Below are 26478 nucleotides of genomic sequence, written 5' to 3' on the forward strand. Positions count from 1 at the left end.
ACGTGGCAATATTCTTAGGCTTTGATTGGATAAAAGCTGTCATGGCTTGTGAAGTTGAGAATGTTATAGGTTAAAAATGGCTATTTATAACCTTCAGTAGAGTAGCGTTCATTCAGTCATGTGCCAATATTATTAGTTGTAACTTATATTTATAAAGATATATTTATTATGTAGATGTAACGTGCTTGCTACATTACAGATTTCTTATGTGACTTGTTATATAAACCCGAAAGAACAACATTTATAGCAGTTCACCGATATCAAGGTGTCAGTGTAAGGAGCTCAATAAAGTTATTAGGTTTTGAATCAACATGGCGACATACGCGTCGCGGTGTACAACGCGATGTCTTTTAAGATTTATATTAAAAAAGACAAGTTTGACGAAAGGAGTTTGGTGTGAAGTGTTGAAGGCAGGTAGAGGTGAGCACAAACCTTCTTCTGTCATTTGGTCAGTGCTGACAACACGTGAAAGCACCGGGAAATCGTTTACATCATAATTCTTTAGGTAACGACTGGTCAAGTTATGTATAACAACAACAACAATAATAGTAAAAATAATAATAATATATTAATATTATTTTAAAAGTAATAACCATGTTGTAGATCAGATTATTAACTTACGTGGTTATTACTTTTAAAATATTGTAATTATTATTTTTATTATTATAGAAATAAATGTGCTGTTGATTAACTTTTTATTGTGCAGTAGAAATATTTAGTATAAAAGAACACATTTCTTGAACTTTCCCCAAATTTTAAGTCTTTTAAGTTTAAATGTCCTATATTATATAATTTTTCAAACTTGTAAATTAGGCTATGCAACGAATTTTTTGATTAAGCATTTTGTGTTTATTTTATTATAATATATATTTGGTATATATTATAAAATTATTATTGATATATATTATAAAATATTTTTTATTATATATATATATATATATATATATATATATATATATATATATATATATATATTAAACACTAGACCATATGGCCACTTGTGTGTTTTATTTGCCTGATACAAATAGTTCACCCAAAAAATGAAAAGTCTGTCATCATTTACTCTTACTAAAATGTATCCAAACTTGTACTGTAGGTCATTCTTTCGTGGAACACGAAAGCAGATGTTTGACAGAACTCTATTCACTGCAGTCGTTTTTTTCCTTTCCTTCCCTCCTCTGGGTAAACTGTCCCTTTATGCAATTGCTTACTGATCTTTTTTCAAGAAAAAAAATTGTTGTTACACGCGTGATAGCTGTTTTACTAATCTATTGTTTTGCATTTATCAAATACAACATGCAACTTAATGTGCATTAGGGATGCACTGAAATTCTGGGCAGATTTATACAGTATAAAGTTACAAATAAAGTAAGTTCTAACTGTTGTGTATTCAGGTAGAGACATGTAATATATATATGTATATATATTTATATACACATATATATGTGTGTGTGTGTGTATGAGTTTCTTTAATACGCTAACTAAAAATAAGATATTTTGAAGAATGTTGGTAACCAGACAGTTAGACATTGACTTCCATAGTAGGGAAAAAAATACTATGGAAGTCAATGTCTACCGTCAACTGTTTGATTACCGACATTCTTCAAAATATCTTGTGTGTTCAGCAGAAGAGAGAAACTCATACAGGTTTGGAACAACATAAGGGTGAGTAAATGATGACAGAATTTTTATTTTTGGGTTATTTGATAAATTATTATTTATTAAGTGTATAATGTGAAATAAGCGCTAAAATATTGCTTACTACTGTATATACAAGTCAGATGCATGTTTAACAACTGTCATATTTTCTTTCTTAAGGGTGTTCAACATTACCTGCGGGACAAACATCTACATCAGCACCTTGGGCTGCCCGCGTCAGACTCGTCAGCCACTATGACAGTCTTGTCCTCTCCGGTTCGCTGCGAGAGGACGCTCAACAGAGAGCTGCTCTTCTTCAATTAGAACAGTTAAACAGAGTGATGACAGGCTATACCAACGTCCCTATCCCTCGACCTAAAGAGTGCTCACAGAGTCAACCCACCTCAGAACTGGAGAAACCAAGTGAAAGTAGAATAAAACGTTGCAGTCCTGAAGAAATTATGTCAAATGAAAAAGAATACACGCAGGAGGTATGGTTTGTGTGCCAAACTGAGCAGTGCATTCTGTCAATGTTCACAGTGAAGAAAAAACTTAGCAGTCCAACTTTCAGACAGACCCCAGCACTTGCACTGGGCCATTGCCTAATTTGCTGTGGGCCTGTTATTTGTAGGTCAAAGCAGCTTCAGCCTGTTTGTGTTTGTGGGGGTGGAGAGTGGGAGGAAAGACCAGACCAAGCAGTTGCTGGATCACAGCACAGCCCCCTACTGAGTCAGGACACCCCACCTATCCCTCTTTTCAGTAATGAGGGGTCGCCATTGTCTGGGAGAGAGATTCCCAGCTCCACTTTTAATGTTGGGAAATAAACACAAACATGTGCTGCGATGTGCTCTAGTCTTGATTATTTAGGACAAAAAGGGCACTTCATTAGGTGAACTGAACAGTGCAATGCCAGGAATGAATACATTAATTCGTAATAAGTTAATCACTATTGAGCAAAGTTATTATTTCCAAAAAAAATCTAATCCCAAGTCATTGTTTATCTTAAGCATTACCAGAGCAAACAACAGTTCATTTGTTGAGTTAAAGAGAACAGAGCGTTTCTACCTAAGAGTGTTGGCATGTGAACTTTTTCCCCTTGGCTGCATCCTGTGAAAGTATAGAGCATGACTCCACCTTGTGGACCCGTCCCTCACAAGGCCTGTGTCCTCTCTCGCTCAGTGTCTTCACTGTGTTTGTCCACTCTACCGTGACTGGACCACTGCCACCAGCCACAATAACGAGCTTCAGAGTTCTGAAAGTCAGTGAGAAGTCACACGCTGTCATCCAAGAACGCTGTGCCTCACTGCTCAAACAGCCTTCACCCCTCCGAAAACAATCAGAGAGGATGAGGTGAATACGGGGATAAGGATGTCGGCTCTCTGTCTTTCCTGAATGATCAATTGTCTGCAGCCACAGACAGTTCTGGGTTGACTCATCAAACACTTTGTACTCTGAAAGTTGAATGCATTGCAGATATTGTTTGGAAACTTTAAATCAAGGGGACTCTAGAGTTTCCTGACAATGTTACAGTGTGTGACCAAAGCAAACCTCAAGATGTTTTTATGATGTGAGCTAAAATGTGCTAAAATTAAGCTTTTTACAGCATTGAGGAAGATGATTATATTTGCTATTATTTTACAGGAGTCCCCAAGGCCACATCCCCCCCACGGTTACTATATTCATGGTGATGTTGGTAAGTTTCAGTTAATCAATTTTTAGACATAATTAGTCATTTTAAACATGCATATTGAGTTTGGAGGGACTGGGCTGGACTTTATATTGGAGTGGCCATAAATGCTTATTCTGTTTTCCGTTTTATAATCAACAGGCACTGGAAAAACCATGCTGATGAACCTTTTTTACTCATTTGTGGAAAACCCAAGAAAAACGAGGGTTCATTTCAATGGATTCATGTTAGATGTACATAGAAGTAAGTTCTGACCAGGGTGACCTGTTTTCAAAGGTGTGGATGCATAAAAGGTTCTCGAACACGGGACGGTTGTCACATGCACTATACTGTTTTAAAAGTTCGGGGTCTGTAAGATTTTTAAATGTTTTTGAAAGAAGTTTCTTGTGCTCACCTAGGCTGCATTTATTTGATACATTAAAAATGAGTAATATTGCAAAATATTATTATATGCTATGCTGAATTTTCAGCATAATTACTCCAGTCTTCAGTGTCACATGATCCTTCAGAAATCATTCTAATATGCTGATTTGGTGTTTAAGAAACATTTCTTAGTTATCAAACAGTTTTCAACTGTGATGATAATGATTAATATTTATTTCAGTGTTCCGTGTTGAATAGAAAGTTCAAAAGAACATTTATTTGAAATGGAAATCTTTTGTAACAATATAAATGTCTTTCATTTTTTATCAATTTAATGTACCTTTACTAAATAAATAAAAATGCTGACCCCAAACCCCATTACCTCATTCCATATTAAGCAATAAATAGTACTATTATTTGTACAAGTATTTGTTTTCATGCATGAATAGCAATTAAGGAAAATAACAGCATAAAGCAGAATAGTTTGTTGCTTTTCCCCTGCAATTAAAATTGGTTTTCATTTAAGTTTTGAGAGCATTTGCCTTTATTTGCATTGATTTTAATTTGTGCATTGCATTCAGGGATCCACAAACTGAAACTGAGCCTGCCAAAGCGGCGGATCGGCAAAATGACAGTGTATGACCCCATCTTTCCAGTTGCCATGGAGATCGCAAAGGAAACCTGTCTCATATGCTTTGATGAGTTTCAGGTGAGGGCAAGAGTTGGGAAATTGAGAGGGTGAAGAGTTTTGAAAAATTGTTGAAAGATGTTAATGCACATTCACTGTGTGTTTGTGCATGGGTGAAGGGATACCACAGAAAATCCCAAATATACCGCTGTAAGTAAGAATCAGCAATGGTATTTTTATGATGATGTAGTAGTTCATCTGACCAGAGTGTCCGACCAGCACTTCATAGATATAAGTCTTGCTTATTTTGGAGCCATCTAGTGGAGTCAGACACTTTCACACAAAGCTGAAAACACATGCTGGGGCCACAGATAATCCAGATGAGAAAAAAAGCTAGAAATAAACAGAAAACAAAAGGATGAGGCAAATTAAATGTCAGATGTAAAGTTTTGAAGATTTAAACCCATTCCTGAAACTGTAATGAATATTTTTGTCCCGGTGCTCGTTCTCTCACTGCTTAAGGATGAAGGGTTGCTCTTTTTATTAATGGCTTTTAAATTGAAATGCTGATCACATTCATTTGACTAATTTAGTTTTGGATCTCGTTATAGTCTGGAAGCTCACCTTCAATCTATTTGCCAATCGCCGCTAGCGGCAATATGGAAGGCACTCACATTTTGTTTATGATGCATAGATGAGGAGCTGACAGCCCCTTACCAATCAGGAGCCACTGCCACTTAAGCATGCAAATGAAGCATCGAGTTTCACTCGGCCCCTCTTGCTTCCTTGAGTGAGGGGTAATGGAGAGCGACTATGGCGGGTCGCATGCATCCATGCCTCTTAAATGCTAATGAAATTTCTCCATTCTCTTCATTAGTCCGGCATCATTATCAGTAATTTGTAGCCTTCCCCTTTTGTCCCTCTCCACTCCCTTAATGAATGCAAGGTATTGAGAGAAGGACCAAGAGAGATATAGAAAGAGGAAGAGCAAGCAGAAACCGCTTGAGGTATTGTCTCAGGCCCCTGTCAGTCTCCGGGGTGAAATTACTCATCGACGGAGTTGTGTAAGTAAAGGTTTAAGATCAAAAGAGTGCAATTTGGCACCCGTGTGCGCCACACAAAAGTGACTCTTTGCTGGCATAATTGGATGCTCATTTGAATATCCGCACCGTTGTTTTCGCTGTCGTCCACAACAACCCCACACAGAGGGCTTTCTTGCACTCACCCTGGCAATCAATACCCAGAGACTAAAAGTGTGTGTGTGTGTACACACGCGCACATGAGTGTCGCGGTGCCTGCGTGACAAACAAAAAACAAATACAGGATGGATGAAAAGGTCATAATTAAATGACTCCTTTGAAATGAAGAAGAGAAGAGGACGGTTAAAGGAAATGCGATCCAATTTATGCCGTAGCACCTCGTCTTTGTAACAGACCAACACTCGCACGCCCTCCACCTTGCCCCACGTAAGGCCGCTATAGACGTCGCTAATTGGGTTTGATGGGGCCGAAGGTTTAATATGCAAAAAAGGGAAACACTTCAATATAAGAAAAACAACATATGCTGGGGGTATGGCAGTCATAAGTGTGTCCTTCTAAGAATAGTAGAGCTCAGTAAAAGAGGAGATCTTCTGCATGACAAAAACATCCCCGGCCTCAAATTTAGCTCCTCGCTGCCAGATATGCAAATGCTAATAAAGTATCAATGCAAAACAAGGAGAAATTTTGCTTTTGACTAAATGCATTTCAACCCTGAAAAAGTAGCAGAAACATGGGAGAAGATGAGAGCGGTCCATGGTCGATTGCGTTATTGACTAAAGGGCTTCCTTTTGTCAGGGGAGGGTCAGCAGCCCCTGTGTTGCTGCAGATGTGTGTGAGGCAACAGCTCGCTGCTGTGAAAAAGGCAACGTTTAAATGATAATAATGAATGATGATGATGAAAATGATAATAATGAAAGAACCACTCATCCTCTCGCTTCTGAGATTCAGGGACAGCCATGCCAGGCCCTCAAGAGCACAATGGGACCGCATGTGTGTGTGTGCGCGCGTTTATGTATTTGTCTCTGTGTGGCCATCTGGCTGTCATTGTGCCACTGATTTTACCTCGAAACACTGTTTATTTATTTATGTATTCAATTATTTACCTTTTTCAGCGCTTTGGCCACTTGTCCTTGTCTCCAGCAGAAAGCCGCGGCTCTGTGTGGCCATTTTACAGTCAGGTGGAGTGGCTTTGTGTCTGTCCTGCTTCTGTGTGCGAGCGCGTTGGGGAGGGTGATGTCAAAGGACCTTGGCCGAGGCTTCGGTTTTAAAATGTAACGACACCTGGTTTTCGCTCATTCATTCGCATGTACACGCATGAGTACACATGTATGCGCACAATTGTGGTAATTAGCTCAAGGCAGAGGAAGGGCAGAGAGGACAGAGTTGCACCTCGCTCATCTTCAGCTGATGTCACCTGCGCTTGCTCCTATAGTGTCTGACGGTCCTGCCTCGAGGACAGTACGGACACGACAGCACCTATAGGCTGCTTTAAAGTCAACATGAGATGAAAACCAAACCTATTTTTTGTATTAATACGCATTCATTTCAGACAATGAATTTGGGGCCATAAAATGCAGGTGAATTTGATCTATTCCTGTGAACTGAACTGATGGTATGCTGCTTTTTACACGAGCTGGAAAAAGGAAATTGCTGAATCAGATTATGTGCTGCCAAAATAAATCTTTCCTCAAAGTACAATGAAGAATAATCACTTTTTTCATTTGTTTTTCAGGTACTGGATATAGCGGATGCTATGATTCTGAAACAGTTATTTGAGGGCTTGTTCAAGTGTGGAGTCGTGGTTGTGGCTACCTCAAACCGACCGCCTGAAGGTGAGATGTCTGGGTAATGTCGAAGCAGTTTATGTGACTAACATAAAGTGGGGTTCAAAAAGTCTGGTTCCATGTTGCAAATCTGCAATAAAGATAAAATGTAATATTACCCGGGAAATCGACTCCAAAAAAAAAAATATATATATATATATATATATAGAAAATTTGTCATTACTTCATGACTTTTCACTTTTTCAAATTATTTTTAGGTTTAAATAAATTATTATTTTTATGTTTGGGGTCAAAACAGGCATTTTAAATAATAATGATATCTCACTATATTACTGTTTTATTGTACTTTAGTGAGTATAAGAGACTTTCAAAAACATTCAAAAATCTTACCGACCCCAAATTTTTTAACTGTAGTGTAAAGAAATGTATTAAAATGAACTTTTTGTAATCCATCATAATTTTTTTGCGAACACATTCACATCTGAGAGAAATCAAAGTAGTTTATTCCTTTCATTTCCTCCATCAATTTCCAGGGTTAAGTGTGTGTTTTCTGATACTGATCTGTCGCCTACACAGCACACATGACTCTTGTACTTTTTCACCTTGTATTGTTCTCTACCAACTTCTCAACAATAGACCGCCGTACTTTTCTCACTCTCCTCAGTCTTTGTATGGCCTGAAAGTAAAACATGTTCCTAAACTACACGTCCGTCTCGTGTTCTAATCCAGTTCTGGACCGTCTCGTGTGTCAGTCTCGTGTTTCTTCCTTTTTACTCTTTTTTAAAGTTCACCTCACCTTTTAGGTTAATCTGTGTATTTTGATGCCATGATGTTTGAGGTCTATTGATAATCGGCATAAAGTCTCTCACTCCTTTTCTGCTTTTTTTTATTGCTCTCCTCCTCTCTCGCATACACTCAAACACCTGTCATTGGCTGAAACTAATCTGAGAAGTGTTATTCTGAAACACAATGATGACTGCATCCCCTCTGAACTTTAAATCCTTCGTTTTTCAGTAAACCTTTTATTTTCAATGTGCGTTTTGGTGTAGCTTGAGGAATAATTCACCCAAAAATGAAAATTCTGTCATTGTTTTCTCACCCGTATGTCTTTCTTTCATCTGTGGAACACAAGGGCAGTTATCTAGCAGAATGTCCAAGCTGTTGTTTTCCATACAATGAAAGTGGATGGTGACCAAAGCCGTTCTGGGAAAAAAGCAGCTTGGACAATCTTCTAAATATCTCCTTTTATGTTCCACAGAAAAAAGTAAGTCATACAGGTTATGGGCGATGTTTGGGTGACCTATCCCTTTAAATCATGCGTAAAAACTTCAACCTCACCGGCATCAAAGATTTCTTGCCTATACGCCGTTCTTTTGTAGGCAACTTTATTTGATATCCGCTTTATTGTGAGCAGTTACTCTTTTATCTCTCTCTACCGTTCCCACTCTTTTCTTCCTCTGCCTCATTGTTGATTCAATAGATGCCGTTTTTTGCAATTGCTGTGATGTTACATTAAACTGGAGAGCAAGAGTGATAAGGGTAGAGATAAGACAGTCCTTCTGCCTTTCTGTCTTGGAGCGCTGCTAATGTCTCGTTGTATGAAGTGGCCTTGTGTGCCGAGTACAAAACGGTAAGCGGCAGTTACATAAAGAGACCCTCTCCTAACATTAACCAGCCACTGAGAACAAAGCTTACGCTAAAACTTAATAGCCATCTTATTCCATTTTAATTAGGTGACTAATGGATAGACTGGTACACATGAAAGATGGGAGGGAGAGAGATGGCACCAAGAGAGATTGCTCGTTTATTGAAATATAGATGCTAGGCTGAAGAGCCGCTAAAGAGGCTCGCATGTTTGAACTTGGATGTTCGACGTCACCCAGAACCATTTCTTCAGGTAAAATGAGGGAAATGGATTGATAAATGTGAAAAAGGGTGCTCTTCACTTCCTTAAATCTTTAAATGACCCTTTAGTTAAGCACTGGTATATGGGTAAATAAACTGCCAAAAGAACGTTTTTTTTTTTTTTTTTGAAGCATCTGGATGTCTGTCGTTTTTATTAAAATATTATATTATTTGCTACAATAGATGCTTGAGATTCATCACATATATAACCTGGGAAAAAGTTTGATTAGAAATGTTATTATTATGTTTAAACAATATTTAAAGTGTCTGGAAATAAAGCAGTGGTTCTCAACCTTTTTGAGTCCAAGGCCCCCCTGTTGTCCACAACAACATTCCAGTTGGTCATGATTTTCTGAAAAATTAATGGTAAAAAAAAAAAAAGTAAAACATTTTTACTCAAAAAATTATATTCATAAAATGTATGAAAATGCCCATGGACTTTGCAGGCAGCGTTTGTGCATGAAGGTACCTTGCAAAACTGATTTCGGACAGATTTCTGAAGGCAGCATAATGGTTTAATGATCTATTCTAGAGCAATAAAGAGCGAGCTTTGGTGAAAACTAAGTGAATATTTAATTACTACAATAGTAATTTCACACCAGAAATGATATCAAAAGTGGAAAACGTTTGTCAAAAATGTACATTTACACACAAACTGACCACCAACTGCAACTTTCAGATGCCATATTTATTTTTCTAGCTCAACTGTCACAGAATAGAAAGCACGGGATTGTGGGATATCAAAGACAGCGAAGGATAAATTTATGCTGCCTTCAAAAATCGATAAAATTAAGGGATTTCATTAGACAGGACGTGCCATGATGACTTCCTACCTTGGGATGCGTAATCCTAAGGCAGTATTTATCAGTTTTCGCACGCAGCCTTAAAGTGGGGTTAAATGCAGCCCTGGTCTTAGAGTCTCTACTAATGAGATGATGAGCTGATTCAGGTGTTTGATTAGGAAGAGTTAGAAAATGTGTAGTGTTGGTGTGCCTCCAGAAACAGAGGTCTATGTACTATGAACGCATTCTGTAACTTTCATAACGAAAACTTTTTTTATAAAAAAGAAGAGTACTTTCTAACATCAGAAGAGTATATTAGCACATGACCACTTTCACATTGTGCTACAAATTGAATGGGCTGTTTACATCGAAATCTGAAGGTACAGCAGCCAAAAATGGGGAGAGAGTGGGGAAATGGCCATTAAAGGGATACTCCACTTTTTTTGGAAATAGGCTCATTTTACAACTCCCCCAGAGTTAAACGGTTATGATATGACCCAGAGCCTGAAAATAGTCCCCAGCTCGGTAACTTCCAACGTGACCGGGACTAAGTTTGTCTAACCTATTAGACCTATTTTCAGGCGCTGCGTCATATCATTACGCCTGCTGGACTCATGGTACGGCAGCAAAGTTTCTTGATTATTACGCAGGAATGAGAGTATAGTTCCTAGCCATATCAGCCTAGAAAATCGCAACTTTTCATTTTCCGTCGGTCTTAGTACACGATGTAACTACAGAAGAGTCAAGTTTTAAATAGGAAAAATATCGAAACTCTTTGGTCATTTTTTTGAGAGAGATGCTAATGGTCCTGTCCGATTCAATGATCTATGCTAAGCTATGCTAAAAGTGGTACCGCCAGACACAAAGTTCGGCTGAATGGATTCGAAAACGGTAAAACTCAACTGTTTAACTCTGGGGGAGTTGTAAAATGAGCCTATTTCCAAAAAAAGTGGAGTATCCCTTTAACGTGAGGGAAAAAGTCAAGTCAAGTCATCTTCATTTATATAACGCTTTTAACAATGTAGATTGTTTCAAAGCAGCTTTACAGAGATAAACGTATAATTTAAGGTAACAGAGATTGTTTTGGCTTTATAGCGGTTCTTTAATAAAGTTATTTTCCAGCTAAAGTTAGTTTTGATTGATTCGCTTCCGTCGCAATGATCATTTGTTATTAAATTAATAAAAAGTATGTATGATGCCTTTAAAATATCTCTCAGTATGTAAGGGGGATCCCAGTTTGCTTTCCTCCTGAAAGAAAATAAATAAAATAAAAATGAATCACCTGAATGGTTGTCATAAGTGGCCTCCAGATCCCTAGCTTTCATTTGTTCTTTCACAGGAAGATCCATATAGTAAGCTTTCATTTCTTGGGTGAGAACTGGCCAAACGACTCTCACTGGACTGTTTATTGCTCAACATGCCTCTGTTATGACAGTCTGTTTTCTTTATATTTTCTTGCCCACGGCAGCTTTAAACAAGCTTTTACAGCACAGACCGAAGCATATACTCGTCACAGTCTCTTTACATCTGTGTGTGTGTGGCTTATAATGCGTGTGTGGCTAATTGAAGTCTCTATTCACTGTGATGCAGGTTTATTGTCTGTGCAGAAAGAGAGAGACTTCTTCTCTTGAGCTCATTGTTTGGGAATGTAATGAATTTCATGTACTGCCTTTCTCCTGCGCTGCCCACAGAAATCAATTTCTGCCTCTCCTCGTCCCTTTTGTTCCTCCTCCCTTCCCGTTCCTCACTTCATCAATAGACACTTTATTTGCCAATCATAGATGGAAAATGACATTATGAGGAGGCTAAAGAGTGAAAATAACCAGCATCTCTCTCACTCTCTCTCTCTCTCTCAGAACTGTACAAAAATGGGCTTCAGAGGGCTGCTTTTGTGCCTTTCATTGGCGTACTCAAGGTAAAGACAAAGTCATTCTCTCAGTTCATTTATTTATCCTTTCATTCTATCTCCGTCCATCTCTCTTCATGTTTCCTCCTCTGCTCTGTCTGGTTTTTGATGTATTTTATTCACAGGTAAAAATACACAACCTCATATGTGTTTGCAAAAACACACAAAACAGAAAAAAGACAGCTTTGATCATACCTGGAGATGAGAGCATCAGACTGAGAGAGTGTGACAGACACGGAGGCCGTTTAATGACTGACGTGGGTTGGCTGGAATGAGACAGCATTGCGCTGTCTGAAGCTGCTTGCATTTCAAAGTGCGCCCGGCCATGGACGCTAGCAATGCGCTGATCTGCTTTGCAAGTTAATTGTATTATTTTAAGCAGGTATTGGCATTATCCTGTGTGCTGTCTGGGTAATTACCATCATCCTGCGACAGCTTTCCATCATAAATAATCAGACGATCATTTTCAGGCATTTTACAGCTGGCCACATTCTTGCACATTTGATTGAGCTGAATGCGTTTTAACATCAAACGGCTTGTTTGTGGCTGTGACACTGTGAATATAGGTAACATTTTCCCCATGATTTTCCTTTTTTTTCTCTTTTTCGTTTAGATATTGAGCGTGCTAAGTCGTCAAAGTTGTGAGGGAAGCACAAATCACAAAACAAACCCGTCCTTTACATGTTTCTTTTCTCTATGTGAGCTTGAAGAGCGACAGAATAAGAGGATGCTTTGATGACTGCCACTACAATGTCTTTCTAATCCACTTTAAATCATAGTATTCCTCATAGTTAAAGGGCCTCGTCAGCAGAATATGCTAAAAAAAAGCCACTAGACGCCTCATTCAGCTTGTGATTTTTCTCAGTTTGACCCCTGGGTCTTTTAAGTTCAGTGGCCCAGCATAGTCACTCTGGTTCAGCCGATCTCTGTCAAATCCCTGGGGTCCTTAAAGTCACCCTCTATTCTGGCCTGTGCTAATCTTGCCTGGTAAGAGTGCTGAATGCCCAGCGCCCTGCCTTGCACCTCTAACGCTCGAGCTTCTTTGTTAGGCCATCTGGTTTTGGGGCAACCTAGGATCCCAGTTCAGGGTAACTAGGGTGGCCCAAGTACCTCCTCTCATGTCTGGTCAACCCTAATAATGTGTGACAGACTCACTGAAATGCACTCACTGGCTCTTGTTCTCCTATATCTTTATCGCTCTTCAGGGTGGTAATACTTATTTGCTGACAAATATTATTGAATTCTTGTCACTTTAACTCAATTCAATATGATTAATCATGAATATATATTTATAATATTTATATTTATATTAAAGGTATTATAGTATAAAGTATAAAAGTTGGGGTCAGTATTATTTTTTTTTTAAAGAAACCAATACTTTTATTCAACAAGGATTCATTAAATTGATCAAAAGTACAGTACAAACTTTTACATTGTTACAAAATATTTTTATTTCAACTTTTCTATTCAAGGAATCCTGAAATGTGTATAATGGTTTCCTCAAAAATATTAAAAAGCACAACTGTTTCAACATTGATAATAATAAGAAATATTTCTTGAGTATATTAGGATCATGTAAGACTAGAGTAATGGCTGCTAAAATTGTAACTTTGCAATTACTGGAATAAATTACACACATATATATATATATATATATATATATTGATTGATTGATTGATTGATTGTGTATGCATATATATATATATTGATACTGTATATTTATTATGTATGAAACAATATATTGGCTTCTAAAGTCACTTAAAGACATCTTTGTTCAGTGCTTTTGTTTACCACATTTACATTAATGTGGTAAACAGAAGCACTGAATAGAAAGGTGTCTTTAAGTGACTTTAGAAGCCAATATATTGTTTCATACATAATAAATATACACTTCTTTTATATACACTACATTTCTGTGAATGAATATTGATATACATCATTAATTCATTGATTTTTATTTGATAGACCTAATTATTATTTATAAGTAAGGTCAAAACCCCTTATTGATTTTCCATCAGACACATTAAAATAGAGGTGTGATGATCTTAATTTCGCTCAAATGTCTCTCTTCATTTTTTCTAACTGCTGTTCCCTATCTTCCTTTGGTTGGAGCAAATGGTAATATCTAGGTCTTGTGTGTGTGTGTTTTCATGGTGAAGGTCTCTGGTGGATATAAGGATGAGTGTATGATGATTGAATGACTTGAAGATGGAGCAAAAATGAAAAGAGGCAATTTATGTTGGATGGCTTCTAGTGTTCCACTGACCTTTTGTTAACCTCCTATTTCTAATATTTCTTATCATTTTCTTCCTTCAAAGCCATTTTATCGTAAAAATGTCTAAACCCTTACAGAAATCTTACAAGTAGTTTTGAAGAATAGTTAACTAGACGGACAGACACACTTGATCTGATTAATTAGAGGCAGTTAATAAGAACAGACGTATTAGAGATATCTAATCTCATAAACCATCCATAGAGACTGGGACAGAGAAGTGGTTGCCGCTGTCTCTTCTCTTGCTGTTATTCATTTTCCGTCTGATTTTGTGTGTAAAGGCCCATTTATACCAAGTCCAGTATGACTAAGAAACATTGGTAACAACACTTTACAATAAGGTTTCATTTGTTAACATTGCTTAACTAAATTAGTTAACAATGAACAATAATTCCAACAGCATTTAATGTCAATGTTTACTAAAACATTTTTAAGGTCAAATGTTGCCTTTGTTGGCATTAATTAATGCACTGTGAGTGTGAACTAAATTTTTTATTAACTAACATTAACAAAAGTTAATATATTGCTTAGGGGTGTAACGATACCCTTGTCACGATTTGAAACATATCACGATACTAAACTCACAATATGATATTATCGCAATACTACAAGACATATGGTAAAAAGATGAACAAAAAATGTACTGTTGATTAAAATGCTAAATTTGGTATTACATTAGGGTAGAAATGAATAGGCTTGGACTTGGTGCTGGTAACCCAATGCACAGGACAATGCTGACACCAGAATAAAAATATTCATGAATCTGAAGCTGAAAATACAGAATTATTTCAGACGGATATGCATGCACTCCGTCACTGACTAGATATATTTAAAATAATGTAGTGCACTTAAGACATTTGGCATTATCAGGACCCACTTTACATTATTATACATTATATTCAACATTATATATAGTAGTTTAAACACTAAAACTCTGTAAACTTGTTCTCACAATTTTTATTTTGGGTGAACTATACACAATACATATCACTATCCACGATACATATTGTTGCATTTTCTTTTTGCGATATTTTGAGACACGATATATTGTTACACCCCTAATATTGCTCATTGTTAGTTGATGTTAGTTAATGCATGAACTACTGATAACAAATAAATCCGTACTGTAAAGTGTTACCAAAATATTAGAATACAAAATATTTTTATACTTGCACTGATTTGTCTGATGATACCTGAATGGCAATGTTATCTTATTAAATGATTTGTTAAGCAAAAAAAATTACTTTAACAGTACAAAAAATCGTGTTGGCCCTGTCAGAACGTCTGGCTTTGGTGTGAATAAGCCTTAAGATCAACATCTGAGGTGACTTGACATTCGTTAACAGTCCCTCAAAAGATGCTGTTTTGCCAAGTCACCGCTAAAGTCGGTCAGTCATGTTTTTAGCAGGCGCTGATTAGCAAAGACTGAGGAGCGAGTGATTGTGATGGAGAGGATGAGAGCTGTGGCCTGTGGCCTCTGCCGAGGTCTGGGGGGTCCACGCTCTCAAAGCGAGGCAGATGTTCCAAGGGTGATGTTTCTTTAAGAGTCCTGGACAGGGCAAGGAGAGGTTGTGAGAACATTTTGAGTATGTTTTGAGAGCGTTCTGAGTAACTAACAAAGCCGGTTACATGTAAAGGGAATAGATAATTAGGCGTAATTAGTGCGTTCACGTCATTAACCACCCCCATTGCTCTCTCTCTTTCTCTCCCTCGCACACACTCACTAGTCACCTAATCTCTCAATACATTCACTCAAGACACGCACACACACACACATAGAGACAAAATCACACACCGCAGTGGTAAAAACACTTTGATGTAAGAGGAGTCGTCCTGGACTCAAAAGCATAAAGGCAGTGTTTTAAGCTGTCTCTCGTTCTCTTTTTACCCCGCCCCTGCTTCCACCCCCCCTTTTCTTTTCTCCTACCCACAGAGGCTGTAAGACACACAAAGATGAATGGACTACAACCTTTCCCCCCTGTCCCCCTCTGCCACCTCTCTTTTTCAGTTCTCCCACCGCGCGCTCCTTAAGCCAGGCTCTGTCAATCCGCCCCTCTTCCTCCCAAACAGGAGGGAAAAAAGCATCAAATGTTTTTGGCTGTCAGTAATGAGGTAGTGGACCTCATCAGGGTCCAATCGCCAGCTATCCTTGGCTTTTGTTGGAGCTCAATGGCAACCCTTGCTTTGAAAAACTCAAAGGCAACTTTTTTGAGGAGTGGAGAAGAGATAGAGAGAGAGAGAGCGAGAGAGCAAGACAGACAGAAAGAGAGACAGACTTCATTCTTATTCTAAATGGTTGTGCAGGGAAGCTGTCGGCATCCAGCACATGCAACGATAAGAACTCAGCATGACTTTAAAAGAAACTTTTACCATAAAATTGATCATTGAATAATCAATTGAATTATAATAATAACAACATAAATAATCTTTTTTGTCAGGTAACATGGACATGCATGGTAATACAAAAACTAAAAATAAATTATTATTATTGGGAAGAATTTGTAAAATATTCCCAGGTAATGTGGATATTTATGGTATTACACAAATATTATTATTATGAAAAATAATAATTTATTTATTGTAATATCTGTCAGGTAATTTGAACACAAAATACCTATTATTATTAAAAAAGTTATTTATTTATTCATTTATTTTTGGAAAAGCATGTAATATGTCCATGTTTCCTGACAGATGCAACTGAAAAGTGTGTTTCGTGAAATAAATAAAAGTCAGGTGAGCAGACCACTCTCCTGTAGCCAATCAGAAACACTCTCTACCTTTAAATAATTTTACTTCTTGGAGGGGATGTCTTTATATTTAGTGGCTAAGTTGGTTAAAAAAGTTTTCAAAAATGGCTCAAATTATCCATTAAACGACATTCATAAATATTTTTACTGCCAGCTATCTCAAAATCTCAAATGACGTATTTTCCATTGCCATTTTAATTCCGTTGAAACACGTTTTAGTTATTTTATTAAAAGGTCAGTCAGTTATGAGATCCTGCACTTTCTGAGGGTCTAGTGGGTCTCGTTGAAAGCCGAGGATGCGCATCAGAGTTGCATTCTGAGTTGAGAAGGCCAGATGATGAAGATCTTTAAGGAGTTATGAGTCTTTAATGAACCCATCAAAGACCATAATCATGCAATGATCCACAAGAGGACGTGTCTTCAACTGATTATAAAGAACCATGCGCTGGAATCATTACTGATTGTATTTCTCTCCCCCTCCCTCCTCTCGATTACTCTCTTGCGAAATGGCCCATCAATTGTTAAGATACAGGCCTACTCATGGAAATGGAAAGTTTTGACGAAAAAAAGAAAGAAATAGACTAGGGTGTGCAGAGGAATAACCCGTTTTGATGGCTGCTGGGTAAGCGTGGTTGTCGTGGCCGTGGTGGCTGTTTACACGGCGGCCTGGTGACAAGGTCGAGCAGGGTTGATGAAGTGACACTTTTCCTTTTGTGTTCTTCTGCTCACGGTTTGTCAGCCTGTCATTACGGCTGATTCAGCCAATTTGCTCGGACGTGGAACTCTGCGCTCGAGAGAGAAAAGTTGACAGCGCTGGAGAATGGGGGGAAGAGGCGAGAGATGCATGAAGAAGAGGAATAGATCGCTCCTCTCACGCTCTGTGTGGTGATTGCTAATTATCTTTAGTTCAAGGAGGAGGGTGGCGGAAAATTCACTGATTTCATAATTCGCTGGAGCTGTCATTGAGGACTGATTCAGGCAAAGGCCTCTCGCCTAAATACCACGTATTATCCACATCCTGTTAAAAATAATCACCCTTCCTTTTCATCAGTCATTTTTGTCATCGTTCCTCCAGCATTTTGTTTCTTTTGAATGTTTTTTTCCTCGTCACAGAGGTTTGATGCACTCAGTCAATCTGTAAAAGTGAGCAACTAACATGTTTAACATTGGTGACATAGTTGGTACGCATTCATTTAGATTAACATTACTTGTCAATTACATTATTTTAGCATTAGGATAATTTCATAATACCAGTACAAACGTGCCATTATAAAATCTCTGTAAGTGCATTGTGAATGATGAAGTTGATCCCTTAATTTTTTTACACGGATGTATTTAATAAGAATGTACTTTAGACTACATGAGATTATATATTGTATGTAATCTGTTAATACTTGGATGTTAAAACAGTTCAAAGTCATTAGAGAAGGTCAAACTTAATGTAAGGCGTAAACATATGGCTTATATCAGGATTATATGTTGTGAATATTATTTTGTTATAACAAAATTGTAGTAACCGACGTGTCGCATTGTCGCCCCCTAGGGGGGAATGTGTATTGCAAGCCAAAATACAAACAAAACCGATGTCATTTTAAACTTACTCTTGAAACAATGTCACTTTCTCTCTTCTTATTTTTACCACATTTCTATCTTTGCTTTACAGGAGCACTGTCATTCTATCTGTCTTGACACTGGAATAGATTACCGGAGAAGGAAAAGGAAATCATCAGAAAGACTGTACTTCATGTAAGACATGTAACACTCTCACTTTTAGAGACCAACATCACATCAGTAATTAATAAAAAGCTGTAAGATAGTTTGGATCAATTGTAACACACTACACTAATGTTTATGATTATTATTATTATTATTTATTTGTTTGTTTTGGATGTCCTGGACTTAGAAATGTTATGGTTTATACACATACTATTCCTGAATTTTTATTTTTTAAAGAAATTAATACTTTTATTCAGCAAAGATGCATTATATTGGTCAAAAGTGACAGTAAATACATATAATGTTACAAAAGATTTCTATTTCAGTATCTTCAGATATTTTTCAAGAAACACTGGAAAGAAATAGTTTTTTTTTGTTCACACAGATATTGCAGCACAACTGTTTTCAACATTGATAATAATAGGAAATGTTTCTTAAGCACCAAATCAGAATATTAGAATGAATTTTGAAGGATCATGTGACACTGAAGTAGTAAAGCAATTATATATTTACTTTATTCATATTTAAATATAAATATGTGTTCATATTTGAGATACGGTAGGTTAATATATTTTATTTTCATTCTCACTACAAGTCTATTAATGGAACAGTTATTTTACCAAACATAAATGTCTCTTGCATGAAAAATGGCTGGTAGATTTATAATAATTTGTGAGTTATGAAACGTAAAAATGTTACAATTGCCCCTGGTCTCGATTACCGGGTCTGAGAAGAGAAAACAGAATTACATGTCATGAGCGCACATTAATATAAATATACACGCCGTCTTTTTCTGACTTATTATAAACCCTTTATCTCAACAGCTGCACTTTCAGAGGATGTTTAATATGCATGTGTTTGTTGACACCTGATTGCTGCTCCCTCTTATTCACACTCTCTCAATGTTTGCGTTTTGAATCCAACATCCTGTTCCAGGAGGCACTGTGAAAATTCAAACACAGGCCTTCAGCACACACCGTTTGATGTGACCACTTCAAACCTGGTTAATTTCATATTCAATTATCTCTCTCATTCACTCGCTTTCCATAGATCAAGTGAGCCTGATGCAGAGAATGCTGTCAATACGCTGTTTGAGGAACTGGCGTACAGACAAAATGATGGTAAGTAAGTTCATTTGCCTTTGCATAGATGGGGTTTTAAGGTTAAGTGTGGATGTTTCCCTGACTTGGTGTGTGAGGTTTTATCTTGTAGTTGACTTAGATCCTATAGTTGATTAGATTTATGTTGACTGCTTTGATGTGTAGATTAACGTTTCAGTGCTAAATTGTTAGATCTTTCCAATGCATTCAATCTAATAACTATATGTCTACCTCTAACCATTGATAGTAACCAGACCAAGGGTGTTGAACGTGCAGGGAAGAGAAGTAACCTTGAGCCGGACCTGTGGAACCATTGCAGACTGCACCTTTCAAGAGCTGTGTGAGCGAGTGAGTCTGTAGAAATAGGCATAAAATGCTGATTTGAGATCTGGTTTGTGGGGTATATCTTATAAAAGTTATAAAGGGTTAAATTTGGAACAGCATTCTAGCACCTCATATTAAAAAAAGAGAAACAAAAATATTACAAGCTTGTTTGTCATTCCATATCCATTTAGTGAGTTTATTCTCTTTGCCTCTTCTAATGTGGCCCACTCAACAAAAACAAAAACACTCAGGCAGGTTTTGAATCCACTCCATAAGGCTTAAGTGATATTTGTATATTCATTAGCTTGTGTATTTCATTTGTTTTAATTTGTTATTTGCGTTTTTTTTTATTATAGCAAATATAATGCATACACTGCTGTTTAAAAGTTTGGGTGCAATAAGATTTTAAGACGCTTTTGAAAAGAGTTCACCAAGGCTGTATTTATTTGATAAAAAAATACAGTAAAAAATAGTGAAACAAAGCTGCAGTCCGTAACTTTTTTGGGTTAAAAATGATCCAAAATAAATTTTTGAGCAAGTACATAACCAGCCAGTGTTCAAAACTATATGCTTACCTAAGCTCGATTCAAAACGTTTTTTAATTCCAGTAGTACTGGTGGATTTCCGCAGTGTTTGCGTCATTACGTTACATCTGTGCATATAAAGAAGGAGTCTCGGCTAGTAGGCTTTGTTGCGTGTGAGGATGTTGGAGGTGGAGAACTGGAGATTCACCCGTTGTAAAATGCAAAAGACTTCGGACTTCGGATTGGCTACAGAAAAAAAGAGACTGCAACCGTTTATATTCCAGTTTTAAATATGCATCTGATTACAGATACGTGTGTTTGTATTTCAAAGAGAACCAGTTCTGAGGAACATTCATTTGTTGGTATGACAATTAAAAATGAGACTGCACAGAAATAGAAACTGAACTACAGGTAGCCCTAATACACATTAAATGTAGTCAAGCAATGCTGATGTTGTTAACATTAACAATTTGAGAACAAAGTATAAATGGCACGGTTTGACGTGATCGTTAGATTTAATCAGCGCGATTTACTGCAATGCTTTTTTCCATTAGTTGGTCAGAACAAAAGTGGATGTAACTTGTTCAGACGACATTTTCCGGTGAAAAATCCAAAAAAGTAGAATCTGTGATTGCGAATGCCAGTATCCACACCGACGCGGCGACTGACAGCCGCACATTCTCCTCAAAACATTGGATTCATCCGCGCAGTGCCGTCCCGAGGCACAACGCACGTAAAGTTGATCATTCCGCGAATAACTGCATTTGCAGATTTCGAACAGAGATGGCGACAAAGAGGAAAAACTACAGACTGCAGCTTTAAGATTTTATTTTATTATATTTTAGATTTATTTATTGTATAATTATTAATTATAGAATTTATTCCTGTGATGGCAAAGCTGAATTTTTCAGCATCACATTCTTCAGTGTCACATCATTCAGAAACATTTCTTATTATTAACGATGTTGAAAACATTTGTGCATAATAATGTTGTGGAAACTGCTAAAAAAAAAATCAGGATTCTTTGATTAATAAAAAGTATATATTAACTATACAAATGTCTTCACTCTTTACTTCGTGATCAATTGAATGCATCCTTGCTGAATAAAAATATTCAGATTCCAAACTTTTAAACCGCAGTGGAGTAACAAATGCATTTCAACACAGGTGATTATTATTGGAATACGAAGGATGTCAAATCTTTCTTTTTACCCTCTTACCTAACTTTCTTTTTTATGTATCTCTCTGCTTTTTTCCACTTTGTTTTTCATATTTGTATTATCTACTACCACCACATCCATCATACCACTCTCCTGATACTATCGCTGCGTCCAAAATCGTGCAGGTACTACATTTGAATTTATTTTGCGATCGTCAAAAAGTACGCTCTATATAGTATGAATATGGGTAGTATGAATTCGGACATACTCCTTGCCATGTTGTTGCTGTCACGTGACCTACCAGCGTCAGTTGCGTTGCTTCACTTCCATTCACAAATCCCCTCCGTCGGCCTCCGTCATATGCGCACTTCAGAATCTCTGTGACTACTATGTATTTGAACATACTACTCTTTTGGCCTACTGCTTTTCACATGCTATATAGTAGGGAATTATTTGATTTTAGAAGCAGTGTATGTAATCACCCATGACTCCATCCATCCATAACTAAGTTCATCATTGCAGCCCTGTCTATGGCTAGTCTAAGCCAGCTTGTATTTGTGTGTGTGTGTGCTTGTTTATGTATGTAACCTTGGACTTGGTTTACCAGTTTGAAGCTCCCTTTTTGTTTGTGAAGGAAAGAAAGGATGAGTATGCTGCTCTCTAATGGAGCCGAGGCACTGTCTCTGTGTCCTTCAGTGCTTTTGAGAGTGCTGTTCACTTCAGTGTTCTGAGAGTGAGTGAGCGTGTGTGTGTGTGTGTGTGCGTGTGTGTGTGCATGTACATGTGTGGATTTTTCTGAAGAGTCCTCAACAACTTCGTCTTCATAGTCAGGCTAATGCAGTAGTGACTATGTCAGCATGTGTTAATGTGCTTTCCACTGAGTTACCACAGAGGTACATGTTACCCAGAGAAGATACAGAATATAGGGTGAAATAGAAGATTAGAGACAGAAATTGAAGAGGGAATAAGCACATGAGATGAGAGAGATGGATGGGTAGAAAGGTATGTGCCAAGGTTTCAGAGACGACATCAGTGAAGTTTCCCTCTCACGGTGGAGAGACCCCTGATGCTGAAGCAGATGAATTTGTGTTCTTGTGTGTATATTATACTATACTTAAAAACAATATACACTAGTGTTCAGAAGTTTGGGGTCATTAAGATTTTTGAATGAAATCTCTTCTGCTCACCAAGGCTGCATTTATTTGATCAAAAAATAGTAAAAACCAGTAATATTGTGAAAATCTATTAAAAATAATTGTTTTCTATTTTAATTGTTTTTTTTTTATTTTAAAATGTATTATAATTTTCAGCATCATTACTCCAGTCTTCATTGATCCTTCAGAAATCATTCTAATATGATGATTTGATGCTCAAGAAACATTTCTTATTATTATCAGTGATGAAAACAGTTGTGCTGCTTAATATTTTTGTAGAAATCATGATTAAAAAAAAAATCTGGATCCTTGAATAGAAAGTTCACAAGAACAGTATTTATTTGAAATTGAATGTTTTGTAACAATCTAAAAGTCTTTGTCACTTTTGATCAGTTTAATGCATCCTTCATGATTAAAAGTTTTCATTTCTGACCCTGAGTGATACTGTATATCCATGCAAAATGAATACTTAACCCAAAAATGGAGGTTATGTCATCATTTACTCACTCATGTCGTCCATATCCGTATGACTTTCTTCTCTTTTGAATAATGTAGTGACTTTTTTTTTTTTCATTTAATTACAGTGAATAAGGAAAAAATGTTTTATTATGCGAAAGCACAAAAAACAATTAAATATTGTTTATAAAAGTTTTCATTTGAAATTTAAATCATTAAATGGGTTTGAAACGACATGAGGATGAGTAAAACAGAATTAGTTTTTTTAGAATACTAACTATCATAGAAAGTGAACGTTTAATCATTAATGTTACCTAATCTCTTCGTGTGTGTCTGTTTATTTGTTTCTTAAAGCCGCTGGGTGCAGGTGATTATTTAGAAATCTCACGGCAATTTGACACGGTCATCATACGGAACGTTCCTCACCTTTGGGTTGGAATGAAGGACCAAGCTAGACGCCTCACCACACTCATTGACAACTTTTACGACCAAAAGGTAACAAGTCACAAGACACGCCATACTGACCCAGACTTCCTGAAAGCTCACGTAGGCCTTAAACATTTCCGTCTTCAGAATTAAAAACGCGTGATATTCATGTGCAGTCCTCAAATACATTTGTTTCATACCTTTGTGGATTTAATCATAATCTCCTGTGTAGGACTCTGTTAGCACCAACATATGTTCAATGGCTCACTTTCTATGTGTAAAACTCTCAGGTTAGAGTGGTGATGTTGGCTGACGCACCGTTAGACCGCCTCCTTGATCAGGGACCGATGACTGGAGAGGAAGCCAGGGATCGCCTAATGCTAGATGAACTCGGCCTGACCGATGTAATGACAACACCCTTAAAACATCACATTATACTTCTGAAACTATATCATAAACACATTGTCAGCATACATTAATATAGCATCAAAAATCTTCCAAAAATGCTTCCCATGACAGTGTTACTTTTTGTATAATTTATATTCTATTTCAGTATTTATTTTTATCCTTAGCTTTTTATATTTTCAGATTTAGTCATTTGCCTTTGTCATTTTTATTAGTTTTTGTAATATTTCTATATAGCTTTCATTCATTTTATTTCAATTTTAGTACTTTCATGCAATATTTCTAATTTCCGTTTTAACATTTAGAAGTTATGTAATATTTATATTGTATTTTATTCCAGCTTTGTTTCAATTACCTGAAAACTATTTTTAATAGGTCATGAAGAGGAGTTTTCAATGATTAAAGGGGTCATATCATACATTTATATTATTTTATTTATTTCCTGAAGTCGAATTGTAATGTTAGTAACATTTGTTTATACCAAAATGTTTCCACTCCATTTTCCAACCTCTCTCTGCCTTAGAATTTAACAGGCCATTTTTTTCCTCTTGTTCCTTTAAAACACACCTCTGCATTTTGTCTTCCTCTTTATAGAGTGGTGCAGGGATGACATATTTTTGTAGGCCAGCCCAGAAGTTAGACAAAAACCCTATAGTATTTTTTCATTGGCTTTTGAATAATTGCAGAAAATAAATTATTCCGACAACTCTTTCAGTCTTTGCTTAAAAACATTTTCCCTGAGAGTTCGAGTTAGAATAGTTAGCAAGTGTGTGATTATAAACACAACAAGGCTTTGAAAGTGATCTAGAAAGTAGATGAGTTTATCTGTGACGTTTAATGTCCCCGACAACCTCTGTTGTCCCATTTAGCCACTTGTTAGCAACCGCCTTTTACAAGACAAGTAAAAGTTTTTTATAAAATCACAAGAGGATATTACTGATGTGTAATATCTGATGATATTATGCATGGTAATGTATTGATATGACCCCTTAAAGTAGAGAAATATTTATTTATTAAGCCTTGGTTCTTTGCTAGTTTCTGTAGAATGGCATTTGTAATTGCTCTCCTGCCTATATTTCTTTTGTTCAGGAGGCCAGTGAGCGGTTGACACTATTCACAGCGGATGAAGAGGTCTTTGCCTTCCAGAGGACAGTGTCTCGCCTCACAGAGATGCAGACAGAACAGTACTGGATTAGTGGGGATCGGAGTCAAAAGTAAACTGAAACTGCCTTGCAGTTACTATACCTTAGTCCATGTGACCTTCTAAAACATTTGGGGTGGTACATTTCCAACACCATAAACAGACTGTCAGCCTTATTACTACTTTACCGGAAATTGGAGTCATCCATATGCTCACAGCATTAATATGCTAAACTAAATGCACATGCTGCCAAATGAGTAGATGTCTAGCACCCTCTAGTGGATGATGTATTCTGCAGTATTTATTATAGGCAAGACTTTATTTTACAGTGTCCTTGTTACATGTACTTACCATAGTAATAACTGTAGTTTATGCATAATATCATGCAACTAACCCTCAAACAAATTCTAATCCTACTATAGAAAGTGCATGTAGTTAATTATTATTACTCAGTACTTAAATATATAATTACACTGTAACATGGACACCTTAAAATAAAGTGTAACCTTATTATATTATGTAGTTTGGAATATACTCAGTTTGTGAGGGAGAAAAAAATCGTTCTAAATGTAATGGCAAATATATGTGAATGCTTTGTCTAATGTGTCATAGTCTAAACTGTGTAGTTATAACAACAACAAAAAATATGATAAAGTTGAAATTGTGATATTTTTGTCATAATTATGACTTTCACAATTCTGACTTAAAAAAAAAAAAAATTAGATAGTTGAAATTATGAGAAGTCATTATGACATCAGTCAGTTATGTCATTATAATTATGATTGACCAAAGCATGATATTATTCTGATGTGGCAGAAGTGGGCTTCCATACTTATGTTATTAAAATGGTTACAATAAAACTTTAAGCATTGTCTGTATTAATTATGTTAAATGATACACTGGCTAAATTAATCTCCAAAGACATGGTGAGCATAAACTAAAAGAAAACAACATTTTTTTACATTCTTACATTTTAAAAAGTCTCTTTCCTGTCATTTCAATTTTTGGTCTGAAGGCGGCAGTAGAAGATAGTTCTGTCCCCTATTTGCCTGTACACACCCCACGTGCTCTGTGTTATTGTTTTAAATGACATTAGTAAATCATACTGCAGTTCTCTATCTGAGATAACTAGTATTGTCGTGACCTTCCCCAAAAAGCAAATATGTACAGTACAATGCATCTATATATCCATATGCTCAGGAATACTGAACAAACATAAGGGCTTATAAGTACAGCTGAATTATACATTTATGTACCACAAGAGGCCTTGAACAAACACATTTCATATCTACAATCACCATCCTCATGGCAATAAGTGTA

At 36.7% G+C, this 26478-nt stretch overlaps 1 protein-coding gene across 2 annotated transcripts; it reads left to right on the forward strand.

The window, feature by feature from the left end:
* The first annotated feature begins 67 nt into the window (after nt 1-67).
* afg1lb (AFG1 like ATPase b) lies at nt 68-26022 on the forward strand. 2 transcript variants are annotated; one of them, XM_084090968.1, is made up of 13 exons: nt 68-420; nt 1819-2129; nt 3280-3331; nt 3467-3568; nt 4270-4397; nt 7089-7188; nt 11684-11742; nt 18416-18498; nt 19519-19589; nt 19816-19916; nt 23541-23681; nt 23903-24016; nt 25107-26022. In XM_084090968.1, the coding sequence occupies exons 1-13, from the start codon at nt 312-314 to the stop codon at nt 25233-25235; spliced, it is 1500 nt and encodes a 499-aa protein (XP_083947094.1). In that variant the 5' UTR covers nt 68-311; the 3' UTR covers nt 25236-26022. The 2 variants fall into 2 exon arrangements, with proteins under 2 accessions (XP_083947094.1, XP_083947095.1); XM_084090969.1 differs by having other exon boundaries at nt 294-505.
* The last annotated feature ends 456 nt before the right edge of the window (nt 26023-26478 follow it).

This window comes from Abramis brama (genome assembly GCF_963993115.1).
Source record: "Abramis brama genome assembly, chromosome: 18".
Taxonomy (NCBI): Eukaryota; Metazoa; Chordata; class Actinopteri; order Cypriniformes; family Leuciscidae; genus Abramis; species Abramis brama.